Source organism: Saimiri boliviensis, chromosome 2, assembly GCF_048565385.1.
Source record: "Saimiri boliviensis isolate mSaiBol1 chromosome 2, mSaiBol1.pri, whole genome shotgun sequence".
NCBI classification, from domain to species: Eukaryota; Metazoa; Chordata; class Mammalia; order Primates; family Cebidae; genus Saimiri; species Saimiri boliviensis.
This window is the reverse complement of record NC_133450.1, coordinates 190,891,146-190,912,334: the sequence shown is the minus strand read 5'-3', so window position 1 is coordinate 190,912,334 and position 21,189 is coordinate 190,891,146. Positions and strand designations below refer to the sequence as shown.

At 38.1% G+C, this 21,189-nt stretch overlaps 1 protein-coding gene across 3 annotated transcripts in view; it reads right to left on the bottom strand.

The window, feature by feature from the left end:
• Positions 1-21,106, bottom strand: part of NCBP1 (nuclear cap binding protein subunit 1) — a 43,234-nt gene extending 22,128 nt beyond the window's left edge. Inside the window, exons 1-11 of one of the 3 annotated variants that reach the window (XM_003940066.4) lie at positions 20,717-21,106; positions 14,282-14,370; positions 13,431-13,531; positions 11,404-11,560; positions 9,556-9,663; positions 9,070-9,191; positions 6,956-7,025; positions 6,287-6,502; positions 3,927-4,024; positions 2,876-2,939; positions 247-357 (exon numbers count right to left, since the gene is read on the bottom strand). In XM_003940066.4, the coding sequence (XP_003940115.2) occupies positions 247-357; positions 2,876-2,939; positions 3,927-4,024; positions 6,287-6,502; positions 6,956-7,025; positions 9,070-9,191; positions 9,556-9,663; positions 11,404-11,560; positions 13,431-13,531; positions 14,282-14,370; positions 20,717-20,750 (1,170 nt within the window). In that variant the 5' untranslated portion in view covers positions 20,751-21,106. Of the gene's footprint in view, positions 1-246; positions 358-2,875; positions 2,940-3,926; positions 4,025-6,286; positions 6,503-6,955; positions 7,026-9,069; positions 9,192-9,555; positions 9,664-11,403; positions 11,561-13,401; positions 13,532-14,281; positions 14,371-20,716 lie in introns of those variants that run through there. The other 2 variants (XM_074395075.1, XM_074395076.1) reach the window with 2 other exon arrangements.
• Between the last annotated feature and the right edge of the window lie 83 nt (positions 21,107-21,189).

Sequence of the window (21,189 nt, the reverse complement as noted above, 5' to 3'; positions counted from 1 at the left end):
AAGGAAAAGTCAATCTATGCAGCAAATTTCATTGCGATTTTTGAACTTCCTGACCCAAATAGTGAATTATATATCTACAGATACATATATATTTACAGACATACAAGTACATACATGTAATACATACAACACACTTCAAAAGCTACTTTTTTTAACCCGCAAAATTTAAACCCATTAGCACAAATATTTAATCATCTCTTAAGACCAGGCCAAAGAGATTAACTTTAAAAACAAAGGGAAGGATACAACTTGGGGTAGAGAGCCAGGCTGAAGTTTGCACAGTTCAATGAGAAGTGTTGTGTACATCACATCAATGTGAGGGGGTGCTGGAAGTTGAAACAGCTCTGCAAAGATCACCTACAAAATAATCATGAGTCATAATTCAATTCAACTGTTACCTCTGCACTTCTATTAGAAAGACCTTAACATTCTAAATCTGAGTTCTAACTCCATGACATTTTTAATGAAAATTGAATTACTTTTTAATATTTAAAATTATGTTCTTTCAAACACAAAAACCTAAAATTAAAATTGTAATGAAAATTTCTACTCTCCACAATTTGATCAAATAAAAACATATGACACTAATGCTCATTTGATCTATACTCCTCCCAGAAAACTATGCAATTAAATTCCAACTTTGAAAGTTTCACAGTTGAGACAAGGAAATACAGCTTTCTGAGGGGCTCAAAAGATCCATGACAGTTTCATTCCAGTAAGTAGTAAGAACTCTTCAGCCGGGCGCAGTGGCTAATGCCTGTAATCCCAGCACTTTGGGAGGCCAAGGCAGGCAGACTACTTAAGGTCAGGAGTTCAAGACAAGATTGAAAAACATGATGAAACCCTGTCTCTACAAAAAATACAAAAATTTGCTGGGTGTGGTGGTGGGCACCTGTAGTCCCTGTAACTTGGGAGGTTGAGGCAGGAGAACTGCTTGAACCCAGGAAGCAGAGGTTGCAATAAGCCGAGATCGTGCTACTGCACTTCAGCCTGGGTGACAGAGCGAGACTCCATCTCAACAACAACAACAACAACAACAAAAAAAAAAAAAAAAAAAAAAAAAGAATCCTGTTAGATTCTGGGGACAGGAAACAAGATAATCAAGTCATTCCACACTGTTATTTGAAATAGATGCCCAGATCTTTCTGGCAATCCAAGACTTCCTTGCTATGCCTCTTATTCAGAAGCTTCCTTCCCACCTTCTCTGTGTAACTGGTGGACCATCTGCCTAGAATTCTAAAGCCCTAGTCTGCATCCTTTACTCTTACCCATCTCTCACACTTCTACACTTTGGTCTAATGAATGCCTATAAATTTTGCAGATTTAAAAATGACTTATTTTGCATTTCAAGCATGTCACTGAAATGAGCCAAGTTCACAACATTAAGTATACACAAGTTTTGTAAAGAAAGGAAATACACAGTACTTTTTAAAAAAAGCACAAAAGTGCATTATTAATAAAATGTGAATCTTAATACATCCTATCAGGCCCAGTTAGCTCAGTCAGTAGAGGGTGAGACTCTTAATACATCCTATCTATGCTCTCTCTTTCATGAATGCTAATTTATTTTGAGACGGGGTCTCACTCTGCCACCCAGGATGGAGTACAGAGGCATGATTTCGGCTCACTGCAGCCTTAACCTCCTGGGCTCAAGTGATCCTCCTACTTCAACCTCCCAAGTCACTGGGACTACAAATGCACATTACCATGCCTGTCAGAGTGTGTATGTGTGTGTGTGTGTGTGTGTGTGTGAGAGAGAGAGAGAGAGAGATTGTGCGTGTGTGTGATTTTAGTGAAGACAGGGTTTCGCCATGTTGCCCAGGCTGGTGTTGAACTTTTGAGCTCAAACTATCAGCCCGCTTCAGCTTCCCAAATTGCTGGGATTATAGGAATGAGCCACCGTGCCCAGCCCATGAATACTTTCATATATATTAAAAGAAAATATTCAGTGGGCTGGGCGTGGTGGCTCACACCTGTAATCCCAGCACTTTGGGAGGCCGGGGCGGGCAGATCATGAGGTCAAGAGTTTGAGACCAGCCTGGCCAATATGCTGAAACCCTGTCTCTACTAAAAGTACAAAACTTAGCCAGGCATGGTGGTATACACCTGTAGTCCCAGCTACTTGGGAAGCTGGGGCAGAAGAATTGCATGAACCCAGGAGGCGGAGGTTGCAGTGAGCTGAGACCATGCCACTGTACTCTAGCCTGGGCAACAGAGCAAGACTCAGTCTCAAAAAATAAATAAACCAAAAACCAAAAAAGAAATAATGCAGTTAACAGTTTGACTCATGTCAAGTGAACACTTTCTTTTTTTCATATGCATCTCTATAAAGTATTCAACTGTATATTAACATCAACTTTTGTATGCGTTAATATGAAGCCAAAAGTGTTGCTACTCTATTTCTAAACTGCTTGGCTCTTTAGATTTCTAAGAATAAATGATTCATCTCTACTTTGTGTTATAGGAAATAATATACTAACCAACTGCATGCTAGTAATAAGAGGCCAAACACAATTAAAGATTATGTGTCTAAAATGATAAAGTATTTAAGCCACTTATACGTCTGTTAAGTGGAGAATGTATTGACAGAGCTAGAGGTAACTTACATTATCCACAACAACTATCTATGAATGAAGACATACTATATAATAATTTATACGCAACTCAAAATTTCATTTGGCTACTGGTTTCAACCTTTTTTCTTTTTACTAACATGACTAATATAGCACCAAAACTGACAGCAATTTCCTCACTCCTCTGTTAACTTTCAATACCTGACAAGTATCAAAAAATAAATAAGCCAAGAGTAGATTATACTTTAAAGCCAACAGAAAGATTCTGAAACTGAGAAACAAGCTCCACATGGAATGCATACCTCAACTATGTGGTAGTTCAAGGGGATCTTGTTCTTCCCTGGATAGCTCACTAACTGTGCAGCACTATAAAAAGTGTAATTTAAGTTTAATAAGTATACAAAGACACATGAAAAGTCAAATAAGCAGTTTCAAAAGCAATGTGTTTAGACATAAGCAAAGAAAAATCTTTTTTGAAATGTCCTAGATTTCAGTTACTTCATTTAACTATGGCATAAATTATTTTGTCTACCACAAGAAAAATCTTTAATGCATCCCAAATTTCTTGAAAGATCTAAGGAAGCACATTCAAATGTACTAACTTAAAGAAGTCTTAGGCTGGGTGCAGTGGCTCACACTTGTAATTCCAGCACTTTGGGAGGCTGAGGTGGGGGGAATCACCTGAGGTTTGGAGTTCGAGATCAGCCTGACCAACATGGAAAAACCCCGTCTCTACTGAAAATACAAAATTAGCCAGGCATGGTGGCACATGCCTGTAATCCCAGCTACTCGGGAGACTGAGGCAGGAGAATCGCTTAAACTTGGAAGGTGGAGGTTGCAGTGAGCCAAGACTGCGCCACTGCACTCCAGCCTGGGCAACAAGAGCGAAACTCCATTTCACAGAAAAAAAGAAGTTTTAATAGGGTAGATCACTCTCAAAATACTGTATTTTTTCTACCTTAAAATCTAAATCAAACTTCCCAAAGTTTAAGAAAATTTTATTTAAAAAAGCATTCCAAAGCTTGGATGTCTAAATGATAGAAAACAGAGCAAAATCATTGGTATCCAAACCCCAAAATAACTTGCCATTCAAGCTCTCCATAGCATATGACAAACATCCACACCAAAAAACTGGCATTATATGCTTATTACCATAAAGCACCTTGAAAAGTATTACATGAGGGTAAAGAGCCTCAAGAAAGTAAATCAAATGTTTTTAGAAATTGGTCTTAGCAAGACAGGGAGTTAGGAGAGTAAGGTTTTCTAACACTCTCAACGTACACTTTGCTCTTACTGAATCACCAAAATTGCTGCTTTGTCTCCCTTCTAAAAGTACCATGAAAAGAAACTTACCAAGTCTTCCTTTCCTTCCAGTGGGACTTAATGATGCAGTGAAGATTCTCTTCTATTACAAATCTTTCCACTGAATGACTCCCTGGCATAACAGGACCCTGGAAAATAACCAAATGTGTATACATACAGGGCTAGGAAACAGATTTCTTCCATTTATTCAACAAATATTTGAGAGACTATTATGTTCCAGGCACTATAATGGGTGGTAAGGATTAAAGCTATATATTTCAGTAAATTCCATTGTCATGTTCACTTATACCCCCAGAGTATCAGCTGTAGTGTTTCTTCTACTACATCTGATACCTACCATACAACCATTGCCCACTTTACACACCAATTCTTATATGAAACAAACTAAATAATTTTGGGTATTACAAGCCTTACAGTTTATTTTTTAAACCGAGTAGATTATTTCCATTAATATGGAGAGAGAGAAAATCCTATTCAAACACCATATAGCCATTAAAAAGTCATGCATGAATGAAAAGTTGCCCATAATATACTGTCAAAGCTTAAAACATATTACCTACACGGCATTGTTTATTTTATTCTTAAGTTATTGCATTATTTTATTCTTAAGTATATTCATAGCAAACAGGTTCAAAGAACAAAAAACAGACCTTTAACGGTGACTTTCAGATGATTTTAATCTTCTTTAGAATTTCTTTTTTTTTTTTTTTAATAAACAACTTTTAAAAGGCCAGAACCACCAAAATCCTCTTCATTTTGAGAGTAATAAGTAGTTTATATATTTATACTCTTCCAGCAAGGGATGGATATGCACCTTATAGAGGTGATATCAATTAAATATAAATACAGGAGAAACAAATTTTAGGGTCCCATTCTAGTTTCCCTTGCATGAAAAAAATAATCACAAACATTAGCAGTCATAAATGTAAACCAGATTTTCAGTTAGATATACATAACCAGATCATTAAATAATTTTGACTTAAGTATTTGGTTACATATGGAACATAGCAAAGAGGGCCAGCAAACTGCTAATTTTGTATATGTAACTGATTATCTGACAAATTTTTATTCTGAAATAGATTACATATATACTAAATTTCTACTGGTCATATGCACTTTACTACAGGACAGAAAAGAGAAGACAGGAGAAACTCAAATTTGACTTTAGGTGGTTATGTTCATTTTTATGCCAATAGTTTTCAACTGGGGGCAATTTTGACCCATGGGGACATTTTACACTCTCTGGAGATATTTTTGGTTGTCACATCTGAGGCAGGGAGAGTGCTACTGGCACCTAGAGGGTAGAGGTCAGGTATACCACTGAGCATCTTACCACACACAAAATAGTACCCAAAATGAAAATTGTAAATTTTCTTTATTGTATAATATATATTTGTAACAGTACAATGGCTGCCAGCAACTTTGACTTTGAAATAATATGTATATTAAAAATGATAAAGTCAGCTTAGACTAATCTTTGGAATTTTTTAGTTAAACACTTTTAACATTTGTTTGTAAATAACCATACAATATGAATAATCACAAGACAAGCTGTGTTGCCTAGAGAGAGATGGAGAATATCTAAAACTAGGTACTTTTCCTGAGAAACCACCTTATTAAGTATAATTATGGCCAGGTGCGGTGGCTCATGACTGTAATCCCAGCACTTTGGGAAAACTTGGTGGGCAGATTGCTTGAGCCCAGGAGTTCAAGACCAGCCAAGGCAACATGGCAAAACTCCAACTCTACAAAAAATTAGCCAGGCAAGGTGATGCATGCCTGTGGTCCCGGCTACTCAGGAGGCTGAAGTGGGAGGATCACTTGAACACAGAAGGCGGAGGTTGCACTGAGCTTAGATCTCACTTCTGCCTTTCAGCATGGGTGACAGAATGAGACTCCATTTCAAAAAAAAAAGGAAAAATTGCTAGAATGGCTGAGCATTCATCATGTGTCAGACACTGTTTTTGTTCTATGCATTTTACATATGTTAATAATTCAAGCCTCATAGCATGAGATATATACTACTATTATGAGATATATACTATTATTATTACCTTCAGGAAACAAAAGCAAAGAGAGGCAAACAATTACCAAATTCACACAGCTGGTATTTGGCTAAACCAAGTTTAAAACACAAACAATGTAGCTCTCAAAACCTACATTCTTAGCCTGCAAACTGTGCTTGTCTAATTTATTTACACATGCCAAATATAATTTCTTGCATAATGAGGTGATATCATTCACTGAATTAAAAAGTTAACTTCATTGCTATTGACTTTCTTAAAAAACAACTCAAAATTAAAACATACCACAGGCATAATTTGAGCAGGATTAAACCACAAGCACAGTGCAACACAGGTCCTATCTATGACTTTTAGTTGGTCACCTACCTCAGGATCATCTGTGTAATCAAACATTCTGAAGATGACCCTTGGCATTGGGTACACTGAATCTTCAGTGTGAGGAGGTGGTGTAAAAGGAGGCAGATTATGCTGCAGTGCTTCACACAGGATGCTGTCAAAGGCAAGATAAGGTCTTAGGATGTGCCGTTCCTGCCAGCGATCCTTTTTCAATTTCTGAATCTGGGCCCACAGGCAATCTAAATACTAAAGACAGATTAATTTTTAATAATTAATATAATTAACATTTTGATTAGACAAAATAAAAAAAATCACTACCCTTTAAAATACAGGCTACAAAAGTAAGCTATCTTGTAATGTAAAATGGCACCAAAAAAAGGTGCTAAGTTTTTGTTTTTATTTTAATTACTTATTTTATAAAGTCTGTTCAGAATTGTCTGTTTTCACATTTTTCAAATTGAGCATTTAAATAAATATATGTCAACTCTGTAGTAGCTGGAATCCCACAGAACAAGGGAAGATTTCGATTACATTCTATCATTTATTAAAAATCTACTGTATACCTAGAGCTATGAGAAGGAGCTGACATGAAATGTGGGAACACAGCCAAGGGGTAAAATGGAATGGTCTGAGTATCTTACACAGGTGGACTCTATTCAAGAGCTGTGTTTGTATCACAAGAGACTGAAATCAATTTACCTCTTCTTGTGGATGTGGTTTATCAGCAGTCCATACCTGTAACATGGGTACATGAGTCTTCTGGCGTCTTCTAAAGATAAAAGTGAAAATCTACATTTAGGCTTTTAAAAATATGAGATGCTAAGTCACCTTCATAGTTATTAAAATGCAAATTAAAGCAATAAAATAACATTTTGCCTACTGTAGTGGCAGATGTCAACTGTTTTGATAATGTACTGTGTGTCAAGACGTAGGTAAAGATTCAGTCTCAAACATTGTTGACAAAGAGGTTAACTGGCATAATCTCTAAGAGTACAATCTCTTTGGAAGGTAATTTGACTAAATCTATCAAAATTAAAATTGTTTAGAACCTTCAACCCAGTAATGCTGTTTCTAAAAATTTATACCCCCTATAAATCTATTTGCACATGGACACAAAGACATATACACAAAGATATTCACTGAAACATTGTTTATAATAGCAAAAGACTGAAAATAACCTAAATGTCCACCAACAGGAGAGTAAGGAAATCATGGTACATTAGCCGAGTGTGGTGTCTCCTGTCTGTAATCCCAGCACTTTGGAAGGCGGAGGCGGGAGGACCAACTGAGGCCGGGAGTTCCAGACCAGTGTGACCAACATGGAGAAATCCTGTCTCTACTAAAAATACAAAAATAATTAGCTGGGCGTGGTGGTGCATGCCTGTAATCCCAGCTACTTGGGAGGCTGAGGCAGGAGAATCTCTTGAACTGGGAGGTGGAGATTGCAGTAAGTCAGGATCAGACCATTGCACTCCAGCCTGGGCAACAAGAGTGAAACTCTGTCTCAAAAAAAAAAAAATAATAATAACAATAATGGTACATTAAAAAGTGAAATACCCTACAACTGTTAAAGAATGAAGTAGAGCTCCGTATTTTTATGCAACAAATCCAAGTTACAGTAAGAAAGAAAAAGCAAGTGAAGAACAGTGTATATATTGAACTACCCATTACATAAAAGAAGGAAGGATATGTATACATACACAAAAGATTCTTATTTTTAAACTTCTTTTAACTTTATTTATAACCAACTAAGTAGCTATTAACAGTTATCCAAAAAGGTACTCAAAAAAGAGAAAATGAGGGCCGGGCATGGTGGCTCAAGCCTGTAATCCCAGCACTTTAGGAGGCCAAGGTGGACAGATCACGAAGTCAAAAGACCGAGACCATCCTGGCCAACAGGGTGAAACCCCGTTTCTACTAAATATACAAAAATAAGCTGGGCATGGTGGCGCATGGCTGTAGTCCCAGCTACTCTGGAGGTTGAGACAGGAAAATCACTTGAACCTGGGAGGTGGAGGTTGCAGTGAGCCAAGATCACCCCACTGCATTCCAGCCTGGTGACAGAGCAAGACTCCCTTTCAAAAAAAAAAAAGACAATGAAACTTAACAACAAAATCCATCTGTAAAAACTTAAGGGCCACATGACCATTACCATGTTACTGGATAATTAAGCATAAATTTACTAAAAAGGCTTATTATTATTACTGTACCTAACAATATAAACCAAGCTTTTACATTGGCTTGGGAGAGATGGGTAATGAAAAGACAAGTAACTATTTTAATTGAAATGTGCCATATTACTTAAGAAGTACTGCCTGGATTAAGGACCATTGTTTTAAGAGTTTGGTTTATGATTAATTTACATGAAATATGTTGTATGTGCTAGGACAGTGGTTCTCTACTTGTGAAATGTATTAATAATACAGATGTCCAAACCTCTCCCTCAAACTGCGTAATTTATTAGGTCTGGGGGTTGGAGTCTGAGTACTTTAAGTACCACAGGTAGTTCTTATCCACACTAGTATCTGAGGAACTATTGTACTAGGGTGTTTTTAAATAAACATAAAGCAGCTTAAAAGAAGCTACATTACCAACTGTCCTCTGCACCGGCAAAAGTAAGCAAATCTATTTGACTACTTTGAGCTCTCAGTGAGCTAAAGCGGTACGACAATAGGACTGCCTAGAAAATACCTTCAGGAACTCTACAGCTTATTTTTGAGAAACTCAAATGACATCACTGATAGATAAAGTATAAAACTTAATTAGATATCCTTTACCTAAGCAACAAAGAGTACTATGAGCTGTGCCCTTACTTAAGATAGCTTTCAGTGTTGGCAAAGATGCGGTCCATCTCTGCATCTTTCTTTTCGTACAACTCCTTTCCAACCCAGGGCAAAGATGACAGAAATGCATACACATACCAATCTCGCCGCACCTAAAGGATTTTTAAAAAGTTAAGTTTAAAATATGCTTTAATTATATTCATTCATATTTTATTTACTCTTGAATGAAATCCTATGGAAACTAATAGGACTTAAGTAAGACATCTGGTTTATACAGAGCATTTCTAGATATATTAGTTCTAATCTTACTAGATAGCATCATTTAAATTAACATACAGAAATCATGAGAACCCACCAGTGTGCCAGTCAACTTAATTTTTAGACATTAAGAACTTAAAGTGTGATAGTCTGCTGTTATCTTTATTGCTAATGGGTTATCAGCGAAAAATTCCTGGTACTGTATGAAGTACCAGGATTCAGAAACCCCTCAAGATTCAGCATGAGCGGTTCTCTTACCTGAGGCACATCTTCTTCCTGAGTTACACTTACAAAATTTTCAAACATAGCAACCATTGATGGGGCAGCAATCACGTGACAATTCACAAGATCAGATAAAAAACGAACCTGTTGGGGCAAACAATTTCTGCTATTAAATCTAAATGTTCTTTGTAATAATTACAAAATAAGCAATCTTGTACAGCCTGAACTATTGGTCTGAAAAACTATAGCCCAAAGGCTGGATCTAGCCTACTGTTTTTTTTGCATACGTGGGAACTAAGAATGGTTTCTGCATTCTTAAATGCTTGAAAAAAAAACCAAGAATATAACACATACAAATTACATGAAATTCAAGTGTCCAGAAGTAAACTTTTATTGGAACAGCCACGCTCATTCACTTACATATCGTCTATGGTTGCTTTTGTGATACAATGGCAGAATTTAGAGGTTGTAACAAAGACTATATTAAAGGACAGCAATCTGTGAGTTTATAGGTTTCTATGCTATACTACATTAAGAATCTAGACTGTAAAATATTCTAGCTACTTCAACCTATAATCTCCTTTTCTGTTTGGCTGAGACACTTTTCACTGAATTACAGACATGGAAATTACAGAAGAGATATATATTGGGTATGCTTAGTGTGCTATTGTTAAACACTACTAAAAGTCACTGTCAGGGGACCCATTCTAGTGAAGTAAGCAAAATCTCAATACGAAGGGATGACTCTTGCACTAAAAGGCAAATTAAAACTTTTCTAGGAACAATGACAAAGGGAGTTAGGGAAAGCATCATAAAGGAGGTAACAATTAGGCTAGGTCACACAGGACCACCAACGGTCTCAAGTAGTGAGCAAGGAGGGCAGTGTAGACACAGAGGTTCAAAAACAAGGTACATACACATGGCAATGTGTATGCAAGTTATTTTGACATTGCTGGAGAGTGTATGGGAGACAAGAATAGAGAAAGAGGCTGGGGAAACCCTAAACGATCAGGCTAAAGAGTCCGGACTTTAATCCTACAGCCTGATGGGTGGCCAAACTTTTTTGTCAGTAAAAAAGAATGTGATCACTTATCTTCAACACATATATATTTATTTATGATATACACTGGATCACTATTAATCTATGTCTTAAGTATTAGTAAGGCTTAATTTCATTTCCACTTAAGATAAATAAGAGTTCTTGGTATTTACTTCCGGCAACCCAAGGAATCATCTTGTGCACCAGGCTTTTAAGACCACTCACTGTAGACACTGAGAAGGAACTAAGGTTTCTTAAACCAGTAACCAACATGTGCAGAGCCTAGTTATAGAAAGACCAGTCTGGTGCCACTGTAGAACACAAAGTGAAAAGCAGAGAATCTAGATGCAAAAAGATCAGTTAAGAGGCTATCAAGAACATATGGAGGAAGGCACAAACTAAGCTAGAGGCTCTGGAGATCAAGAAGGACAGACTCCAGAGAAATTTGGGAGACAGAATTGATGGGGACTGGGAACACCTATGGTACAAGAGGGCAAAGGAAAGACAAAAATTAATGCTGAGCTTTCTAGATGGGTTATTCAGTATGCAGTGGCCACTGTGAGGACAGAAAAAAGGAAGTATCAATGATGCTTTAATTTAGGCACTTCCTGGCAAGGTATCTGAAGGCTATAGAGTTAGCATCTGGAATACTGGACTGGAGCTCAGGAGAAAGGTTGAAGTTGGAGGTTCTGTTACAGATTTGGGGGTATCATCAAAATAAAGGTGGTTTATGAAGCTATGAAAGTGAATGAGAATGCTTCAGGAGAGCATTTTAAATTTGGTTGTTGCTCACCTTTTCCCTCCATCCCAACAGTAAGCCATAACACACCAACAAACTAACTTACCAAATATACGGCTTCATTATAATTGTTTGCTTTCAATGATTCTTTAAGTTGACGAATCATGGCTTCTACAAATTCTCCACCAAAGTTGTAATTCCTGGCATTCAGTAGTCCAACTAATGTTGTATAAATTGTCAACTTCTCAGGTAACAGACGTGCACTGATTTGAGAACCCAGTATAACAAAAAAAACCCCAAAACAAGGGCGTTATGTTAAGTTGCTGAATTTTATGTGAATCTTTTTATCATTCCACTAACTTGGAACAGGATTACTTTTAGCTATGTCTTTAAAACTACTTCAGAAAAAGCATGTCATTGAGAAATGTTACAGATGTAGCTCCATAATTTTTCATTTTAATTCATTAAAGAGTTAAGAAAGTAAATCGTTTAACTGTGAAGTTATCATACTGAAATAAATAAAACTAAGGCTACACCAGTTTTTCTTCAAGTGTGTTTAGTGGAACTGAACAGGATTTCCACAGAACATGGTTTCCATGGTAAAATATCTCAGAAATGCTGGGTGAAACAAGCCTCTTTAATGCAGAATCATTAACGGGGGTGTTGGGGGCGGGGGGAGGTACAGCATTCAGTTTCTAAACTTAGCTAACCAAATGTCATGGAACCAGAATTCTACTTTGAGAAACACTATTCTAGTTGCTTAGAAAAGATGCACAATTAAAATGAGTTTCATCTAAGTTCCTACCAGTTTAATTAGTGAATTTTAAAAAATGTACTCTGATATAGATAACATTTGTCTACATCTCAGTTGCTTACTCCAAGTGTGTTGATTTCATTAAAGTTATTTGAAAAGTATGGGAAATGATTACAATAATAACCCTTTAGAAAAAGCAGTTTTTCCTAATTTAGGCAGGCTTTAGAATTAGCTCTTAAAAAAAAAAAAGCAAGTAAGAAATCATGATCATTCAGTGAGGAAGAGATTCTCTGACTTTTTATTTTCCTCAAGTACCTAGCAGAACATAAGGGTCAATTTAGGTCTTCAAAACAATACCTGTGATGATGGTAACTGTGCTTCCTGAAGCCCTCTCAAAACCAAAAATTAAAAAAGAATACTATGAAGTAATACAAGTTCAGCCTTAAACAAGGCTTCCAACAGAGTTTAAGCATAAAATACAACTCCATTTTAAAAAAGGATTTCAGAAGATTTCCTTAGTAGTTTCTTAAAGTTACCTTCACTTGATCTAAACGAAAAGACTAAGAAGTGATAAGCATCACTTTCGTCATTTAAAAACACCTCATACAATTTCATGAAACTACAAAGACTCCCATTTACCCAGAGGGTATGCCTATTAATAGCGGCTTCAAAAGCATCTTCAGTTTTCCAAGAAGGGCTATTATTTGAGTTAACAATTCCCAAATTTGGTACTACGAATTTTAAAACCTAAGTAAAACTCTATTTTAGACATTTAAATGTATATCCTTAAAAAATATATGTATCTGAATGAGAGAGTATCTATTCTCTCTACAAAGTCAAGTAAGGCTGTTGTGGTGGCTCACGCCTGTAATCCCAGCACTCTGGGGGTGCTGAGGCAGGTGGATCACGAGTTTAGGAGTTTGAGACCAGCTTGGCCAATATGGTGAAACCCCGTTTCTACTAAAAATACAAAAATTAGCCAGGCGTGGTGGCACGTGCCTGTAATCCCAGCTACTCAGGAGGCCGAGGCAGGAGAATCACTTGAATCCAGTAGGTGGAGGTTGCAGTGAGCAGAGACTGAACCACTGCACTCCAGCCTGGTGACAGACACTGCCTTCAAAAAAAAAAAAAAAAAAAGAGCCAACTAAAGTGATTCTAAGGTTCTAAGAAACAACACATAAGGAAAATATTCAATTTTAGTTTTATCTCTAAGAAAGAGTTCACTATAGGGCCAAAGGTTGGCTCGTTTGTACAAATTTCCCCATAGAAGGAAAGCCAAGGGCATACAGAACATAAACATATATTTTGAACATTTCCCAAAGCATTTAAGAGTAGATAATACATTATCACCTGGATTCAGAAATCTTTTGCATACATACACTGTACAAAGAAGCCTTAAGATCTTGCTCTTGTAGTTAGGAAGATCAGCTTCCAAAACCCCAGCCAAGCCTTCTAGGTTGCTCTCCAAAGAGCAGGCACTCTGTAGAGGACATCACATTAAATATCTGTCAAGTACTCAGGAATATAAATTTATTTATTTATTTTTTTATTTTTGAAACTCTATTTAAATGCAAATATATACATATACTTTAAATCTTTGTAAATTAATTACCAATCTGTCCTTTTAACTGCTATTTTAGTGAACTAAAATACAATTTTCTATATGATCATTAAAAAAGTTAAAGTCTTACATGCATACAGAGCTATAATGGGTTTAGTATAAATCAATTCAGATACTTACTGCTTTTTAGAAATCCACGAAAAGTCGATGAGTGAAATTTAAAAACAAAGCAGTCCATGACAGAATAAGTACTAGAAATGGGAGGACACCATGGGCTCCATTTTACCTCTTTTACTAATTACTCTCTTACGCTGGGCAAATTACCTCAAGTATTCAGGGCTCATTTAGTTCATGTATAAATTAAGTGGTCTATATCCTAGGTCCCTTCCAACACTCATCTTCTACGAAAATTATTAATTACTAAATTACTAAAAATGATCAATTATCTGCATCCCAGGGGCTTCAACATTCATTCAATTTGGGCTATAAATGTATGGTAATAACAGCTTTGTCAAAACATACTTCAAGTTTGCAGCATCAAAAATTAATCAAAGCACAGTCAACCACATTCTTTTTATTTTGTTTTTGTCTTCTACTTACTCATCTGATTTTTTTTTTGTCAACCACATTCTTAACTCCATCACAGCCTATGTCTACTGTGTGACGTACCTTTTCTCCTACTTTGCATATTAAAGATTCCAAATGATCTTCAGTTTCATTTGCATCAGAGGTCTTTCTCCTTTTGTGAGGCTGCCCACCTATTTCAGCAACATAAAAAACTAACATTACATGATAAATCTGCTATCACAAATTTTATTTAACCTTTTAAGGTTCTAATCTCTTTTCTACCAGGCCTTATTATTATTATTATTATTTACAGAGTAGAAGCTCTTTACAGACCCTCCATTTCTCAAACTAAGCTAGATTAACCAACAGCCTCCATTCCCAGAGCCACTGCATACAATAACTCCAGGAGGCATTATTTATGTTAAATTTTGTGTGAATGGTGCCCATGGAGCTATGCAGTCAGCAGCCCTGTGCATTCCTGTGGACAGGCTGGGAAGCTGCCAACATGTTAAACACTAGGAGTTAGTACAATACTCATGTACTGCTACTTCCATTCTAACTTGAGTTGTTTACTGATTCTCAGTTGCTTGTTCTGGAACCTGCTAGTACCAGTAGTATTCACTAATCTAGTAATGTAATTATTATGTAAATGACAAAATAAGGGTGCAAAACCAAGTTGAATGCTTTGGAAAGACTTGATCAGGAAAAAAAAAAGCTGTTATAACAGCTATAAAGAAGAAAGCTTCAAAAAATGGGAAAAAGGAACGTAAAACATTAGGATTTCTCACTTGCTTCACATGTTTCTAAGCTCTTATCTAAGTCTTCAATTAACAGTTTCAGCTTTACATACCATGCAGCATGAGGGTACAATTTATCCTAAATAATGGGAATGACAGTACACATAAATTCAAAGAAACCCGAGCACTTTATCAAATAATTGGTGGAAAAAAGTACATGTTTGACAATTCCTGCTTTAATTAGCTTTTATTAACTGAATTACTGACATTGATTTAAAAACCGTATCATTCGAATAATATTAATACACATTTTTAAAAGTCTACCATTCTAAAATTACCAAGCATCTGTCCTTCTGATTGCTAAACAATTCAAGTTGAATGAAGCTGTGCTAAAAATTAACCTCAAACACCTGTCTATTGTTAAGACCCTTGCTCTATCTCTTATCATTTTGTTTAAATCCTTAATGTGCTCACCTAAGTCCTTTTGTGGAATAAGTTAGGCTTAAAAAATTTAAATGATAGTGTTAAATATGGAAACTGATGCTGCTGCTAAACAATTCTGAGTAGTCTAATACAATTTTCAACTTCCACTGATTCAATTATTTGGTCGGCATATGGGCAAAAAAGCCAGAATCTGTAACTGTGCTGGGAATCGGTATCAATAATGAAAATCTGCAGTTGGATATAGGGTTACACAGTAGCAAGTTATGTAACTTCAATCTTCTTCAGACCTGAACAGCCAAAGGAATTAAATTATTTTTACAAAGTTCATAATCACTTACTTGCCTCTGGAACACTTGGCTTGAAATGTATGGTGCTTCTCATAAAACACAGCACCTGGTTATTCTAAGCTTGGAACGTTAATCTATCCAATGACTGAAATGATCTTCAGATACCACATGAACTGAAGCTGAATAAAACAAATCTATTACTATCTACATGGGATCTGAGGGGGTTGTTATAAAGGTTACAGGGTAAGGCACTCTGTGCTTTAACTTCCCAACCCATTAATTCCCATTATAACCTGACTGAATGATCACTGACTATAATTTTGAAGGAATAATGCCACAAAAAGTATGATATGCATGCAGTGTGAAAGCTGAGATGTATTTATTTCTGGAGATATCTGCCTGTGTAAAGTTGTAGACATGTGTTGCACAGAGGTTCAGGGACCTTGATTCTTAAGTATACATCAAATCTAAGTCATAGGACCCATCGAGGTTCCGTCACCCAAAGTGCCAACTTTCACAAAAAGGTCTTTTATTTCCAGGATTCATTTATTGAAAACACAATGCATAATTGACATATTTATACAAGCTGCCAGCCAGGACATTAAAATAGCCTTCTTCTAGAGCAGTAGCTCTCAACAGGGTGTAGATTTTGCCCTTAGTGGTCATCTGGCAATCCTTGGAGACATTTTTGGTAGTCACAACTAGGGGAAGCAGCTGGCATCTAGTGGGCAGGGGCCAGGGATGCTGCTAAATATCCCATGTTGCATAGGGCATCTCCCAAAACAAATAATATAGCCAAGAATGTCAATAGTGCTGATGTTGAGAAACCATATTCTAGAAAGCAGAGTTCTTCAGAACCAAATTTCAGTGAGGTTGGGAGAATGCAGATGCTGAAAAACTAGCTGAATGAGAAGTTACTTTTCTTGTTGTTTTTTCAACCTTATACGCACTGTTCCCTTCTTTCCAGCTCATCTATTTTGCCAACCCTTTATTCCACCTCTACAGTCCTCCTAACTTAACTTTCCAGCTGGCTTGTTGTAGTTTAGAATCATACCACAGCCTTTAAAGCAACCCTCTGAGGCCCTCTTAAAAGCTTAAAAATGGGAAAATAATGCTGCGGGAAGAGAAGGTATGATTTCTGAGAAAAAAAAAAAAAAACTAGAAAATACAGGTACACAGTCACATTTCTGAACTGCAAACCTCTCTTCATTTTGGCTATATTAAAGGACAAAATTTGTCTGGAGAATGGAAGGAGGCAGAACGTATTAAGAGGTAATACATGTTCCACTCTCACCTGATAGTTGAGAGAATATAAAGGGGGGAAAACTACAGACATAATCTGAACTTAGGAACAGAAACATGATACTGAACTCAGAAGAGAACCTGGGTAAGGGAACAAGGAAATGAAATAAAACAACATGAATACAATTTTGGGACTTAGCTCAATGTTTTCATGTACCCTGAAGAAAACATATCTATGGTAGTTCCCAAAGCAAGAACAGACTTTTTATTAAAATTTAACTATGTAAAAGTTTTAAAATGTTAAAATATACATTACCATTTCACTCTGGAAGATTTGGCTAGTATAGAGAAGCATGTATAAAATCCATCTGAAAGGATCTTAATAAACCAAATAAATTTCCCCTATATAAGGCAATCCTAATTTTATAAGGGTACACTGTAGATGTTGAGACTTTTTTATAATATCTGTATAAGAGGCGACCTTCTGCTATCTCTCTAACCTTATCTCCTACAACTTACCCCACATTCACTATGCTCCAGTATCACTGGCCTCCTTGCTGTTCTGTGAACATGACAGGAACGCTATAGCATTAAGACGTTTGCACCAATGGTTCCCTTTGTTTGGATCACTGCTCTGCCCCATACAGATATATGGTTGCTACCTGACCTCCTGCAAGTCTTTGATTAAATGCCATTCACACTAAGGCCTTCTCTACCCAACCTACATAAAACAGTAACTTCTCCCTCACAGAAATCTCTACCCCGTTTACCTAATATTACTTTTCTCCATAGCATCTGTCACTATACAGTATACTTGACTGTCTTCTCTCTACTCTAGAGGGGAGGCTCTATCTTTATATTGTCCATTGCTGTATTGCAAGTAATTAGGACAGGGCTTGGCAGTTAAGCGTTTGTCGAATAAATGATTTTATACATATATATATATATAATATATATATATATATATATATTATATATATATACACGAGTTTCCGTATGCTTGACTCTGTAAAGCAGGCGTCCCCAAACTGCAGTCCGCGGGCAGCATGTGGCCCCCTGAGGCCATTTATCCAGTCCTCCACCACACTTCAGGAAGGGGCACCTCTTTCATTGGTGGTCAGTGAGAGGAGCACAGTATGTGGCGGCCCTCCAACTGTCTGAGGGACAGTGAACTGGCCCCGTGTAAAAAGTTTGGGGACGCCTGCTGTAAAGTATGTATGTTATATGCAATGATATATATATGTAAAATATATTATAAAGTATATATTGTATATAAATTTATATGTAATACATAAATATATTACATATTCTATTATAATATATTACATATATACTCTCTCTATATACAGAGTCAAGCATATGGAAAGTCAGGGCAGTGATAGGAGCTGACAATTATCCAGAAATGTTCAGATGCATCTATTTAATTCTGACTATAATTCCTAGCCTATTATAAAATAGCCTTCTATAATACTTAAGCTTCTAAGATTTCTTATTTTTTAGAAAATACATGTTTAACTAAAAGGAAAGCATCCAAATTATCTGATTCAGATCATTGTGTAGGGTAAACTCCAGCTGACTGTTACCCAAATTGTGGCAATTTACAAAAATTTCAGATTTGCTGTATTATCAAATATAAACTGTATCTGCCTCTCCCATATTAAAATACCCACCAATATTAACCTTTACTTAATGAATGCCTTGTTTTGTTTCTTTGTCTTACTCTGAGGTTGTCCGGCAAGACACAAATGGACAGTAATTCGGCTGCCAGCTGGTGTTAAAAAGAAGCCAACTCCAAGAAAGTTATGTAAGTCTCCCAATAACCAAAGCAGAAGTTATTTTTCTACATATTTGCATTCCAATTCTCTAGGATGCCAGAAAGTGACATTTCCTCTCTCCTTAGGGATTCCCGATAAGGGAGAAAAAGCATAACAACAACAAAGAAAATGGAAAGGACAAAAGATTCAAGTTATCCAACCCCCAGGTAATGACTAGGGAAACATATTTGCTTTTGACTAATCAATAACAAAGCATATGAAAATTGTATTTTCGGCGGGCGCAGTAGCTCACATCTGTAATCCCAGCGCTTTGGGAAGCCAAGGCGGGCGGATCGCCCTGAGCTCAGGAGTTGAAGACCAGCCTGGGCAACGTGGCAACACCCCATCTCTAGGAAAAATACAAAAGTTAAAAAAAAAAAAAAAAAACCGGCCGGGCATGAGGGCCTGCACCTGTGGTCCCAGCTACTCAGGAGGCTGAAGTGGGAGGATACTTGAGCCTGAGAGGCAGAGGTCACAGCGAGCCGAGACTGAGCCACTGCAATCCAGCCTGACAGTGACACTCCGTCTCACACACGCAAATAAAGGGGAAATGTATTTTCTGTGCCTTGTACAGAAGTTACACAAGAAGCCTCTTGTGGTAGAAATCAAAGCACGTAGCATAATTTACACCTGTGTAGTGAAGAGAGCCCTGGAATGGACTTGCTCTTCCTGGTGACTTGGAACTGACAGCTGTCTCTCCGTGTTAGTTATACTCAGTCTTTATACCCTTAGGTGTCAGATGAGAACGCTGGACTAGAATATCCCTTCAAGCCATGCCTTTGTAGAAATCTGGTGTTTCCCTATTAAAACTAAATGCATGAGATTCTGCTTCCACCTCAACTGCCACAACATTCAAGCAGAGAGGGGAGAAAACTTAATTTAAAATGCCTGTTACGGCTTTTCCCCCTACATTGACAGCATCTGCTAACGTTTACCACCTCTTAAGCATTGGCAAATGATAAAACACCATCGTGGGCCACTGCTGATGTGTATTATCTCAGATAACCTTCACAAAACCCAGAAAATGTAAGTATCATTGCTTCTATATTACAGACTAAAGTTTAAGGAGATTATATAACCTGGACAAGATCACAAAGTAAATGGTAAGGTCTGGCTTTGAACCTAAACCCTCTGGTTCCAAAGTCTCACCTCTTAAACGCTACTATACACTGTCTTCAAAGATTAATACACTAAAATGTTAATAACATAATTACTCTAAGTATTACTTTGTGTGTGTGTGTGTTTGTATTTTTGACCGACTGTAAGGCTTATGTATAATGTAAGCATCTTTTTGTTTGTTTAAACTAGAATTAGTCCGTTTTTATGAGGGTAACACCATGATCTCCACGAGCACAATCATCCAAATGGAGATAGAAACCCCTAACTCTCTGAGAGATCTGAGTTAGTTTTCTAGCACTCTTTCTCACACGAGGGAAATGTGCGTGCGGCCAGTTCGAAATCTGCCGTAACCTGTGTCTATTAAGGACCTCTTGGGCGTGGTAAGACAATATTCTTTCTTCGCAGCTCGAAAGAAGGAAAATCAACGGATGACCACTACCGGAACAGAGTTCAGACTGCAATTCATGAATCTCTCAGTCCTTTCCTTCAGTGAATTCTTCCGAGCCCTTTACAGGTGCAGCTTTGAAGGTTAAAACGAGACACTGGGGTCAGTGGGTTCCTAAGAGGCACCAGTACAGACACAGGTGTGCCTCCCTGCTCCGTGGTGCTAAGGACCAAGTTCTGAAGCGTCCTTAGAGACCAAGGGTCTACCCGTGAAGTTCACCAGGCCTCCTTTCCCAGGATCGGCCCATGACTCAAGGAACTGGGGCGAGAGAGAAGTCGCTTTCCAGAAGCCTTCCGGCCACACCGGTACTGTATTCCACTCTTTCCCTCCGCGGCTCCCCGCACGCTCCCGGGAAAAAGAGCTTCCCTTCTCTTCCCTGGACACCCAAAGACCCCGAACCTCGGCTCCCAACAGGGAGCGGTCTCCGCGGCAGGGCCGCGGGCACTCACCGTCGTTTTCGTCGCTGTGCCGCCGCCGCGACATGCCGCCCTACGGTGCGCCGCGAAGCCGAGAGACCAGGCGGTAAGCGCTGCAGGAACTGTCCGGCGCTGGCCGGCGCGAGGGCAGCTGCGAAGCGCGCGGATGCGCCTGCACGCAGGCGCAGTCGCTCGCCACGGCTCCCGGAAGCGCAGAAGAGGCCGCCGGGTGAGCTCAGAGCCACGAGAGCCGGCGTGAAGAAGCTCAGTGGGCTACGGGCGACGGGCTCGCACGCAACCGCCCCCTTCGGGCTGCCTCCGTCTGCCGGCTGCTTCTTTCTCCCGCCTTCCGCTTTATGTCCTTCCGGGGCCACGCAGAAAGTGCGGCCGCTTCGACCAGTCAGAGCCCCAGGGCCGCAGTCGTCATACGTCTGAAAGCGAGTGGTGCCGGCGGCCGCTCTAGTCCCCGCCTCCGCTCAGGCCGGTCGTTCGGGGTTTCTCAATGG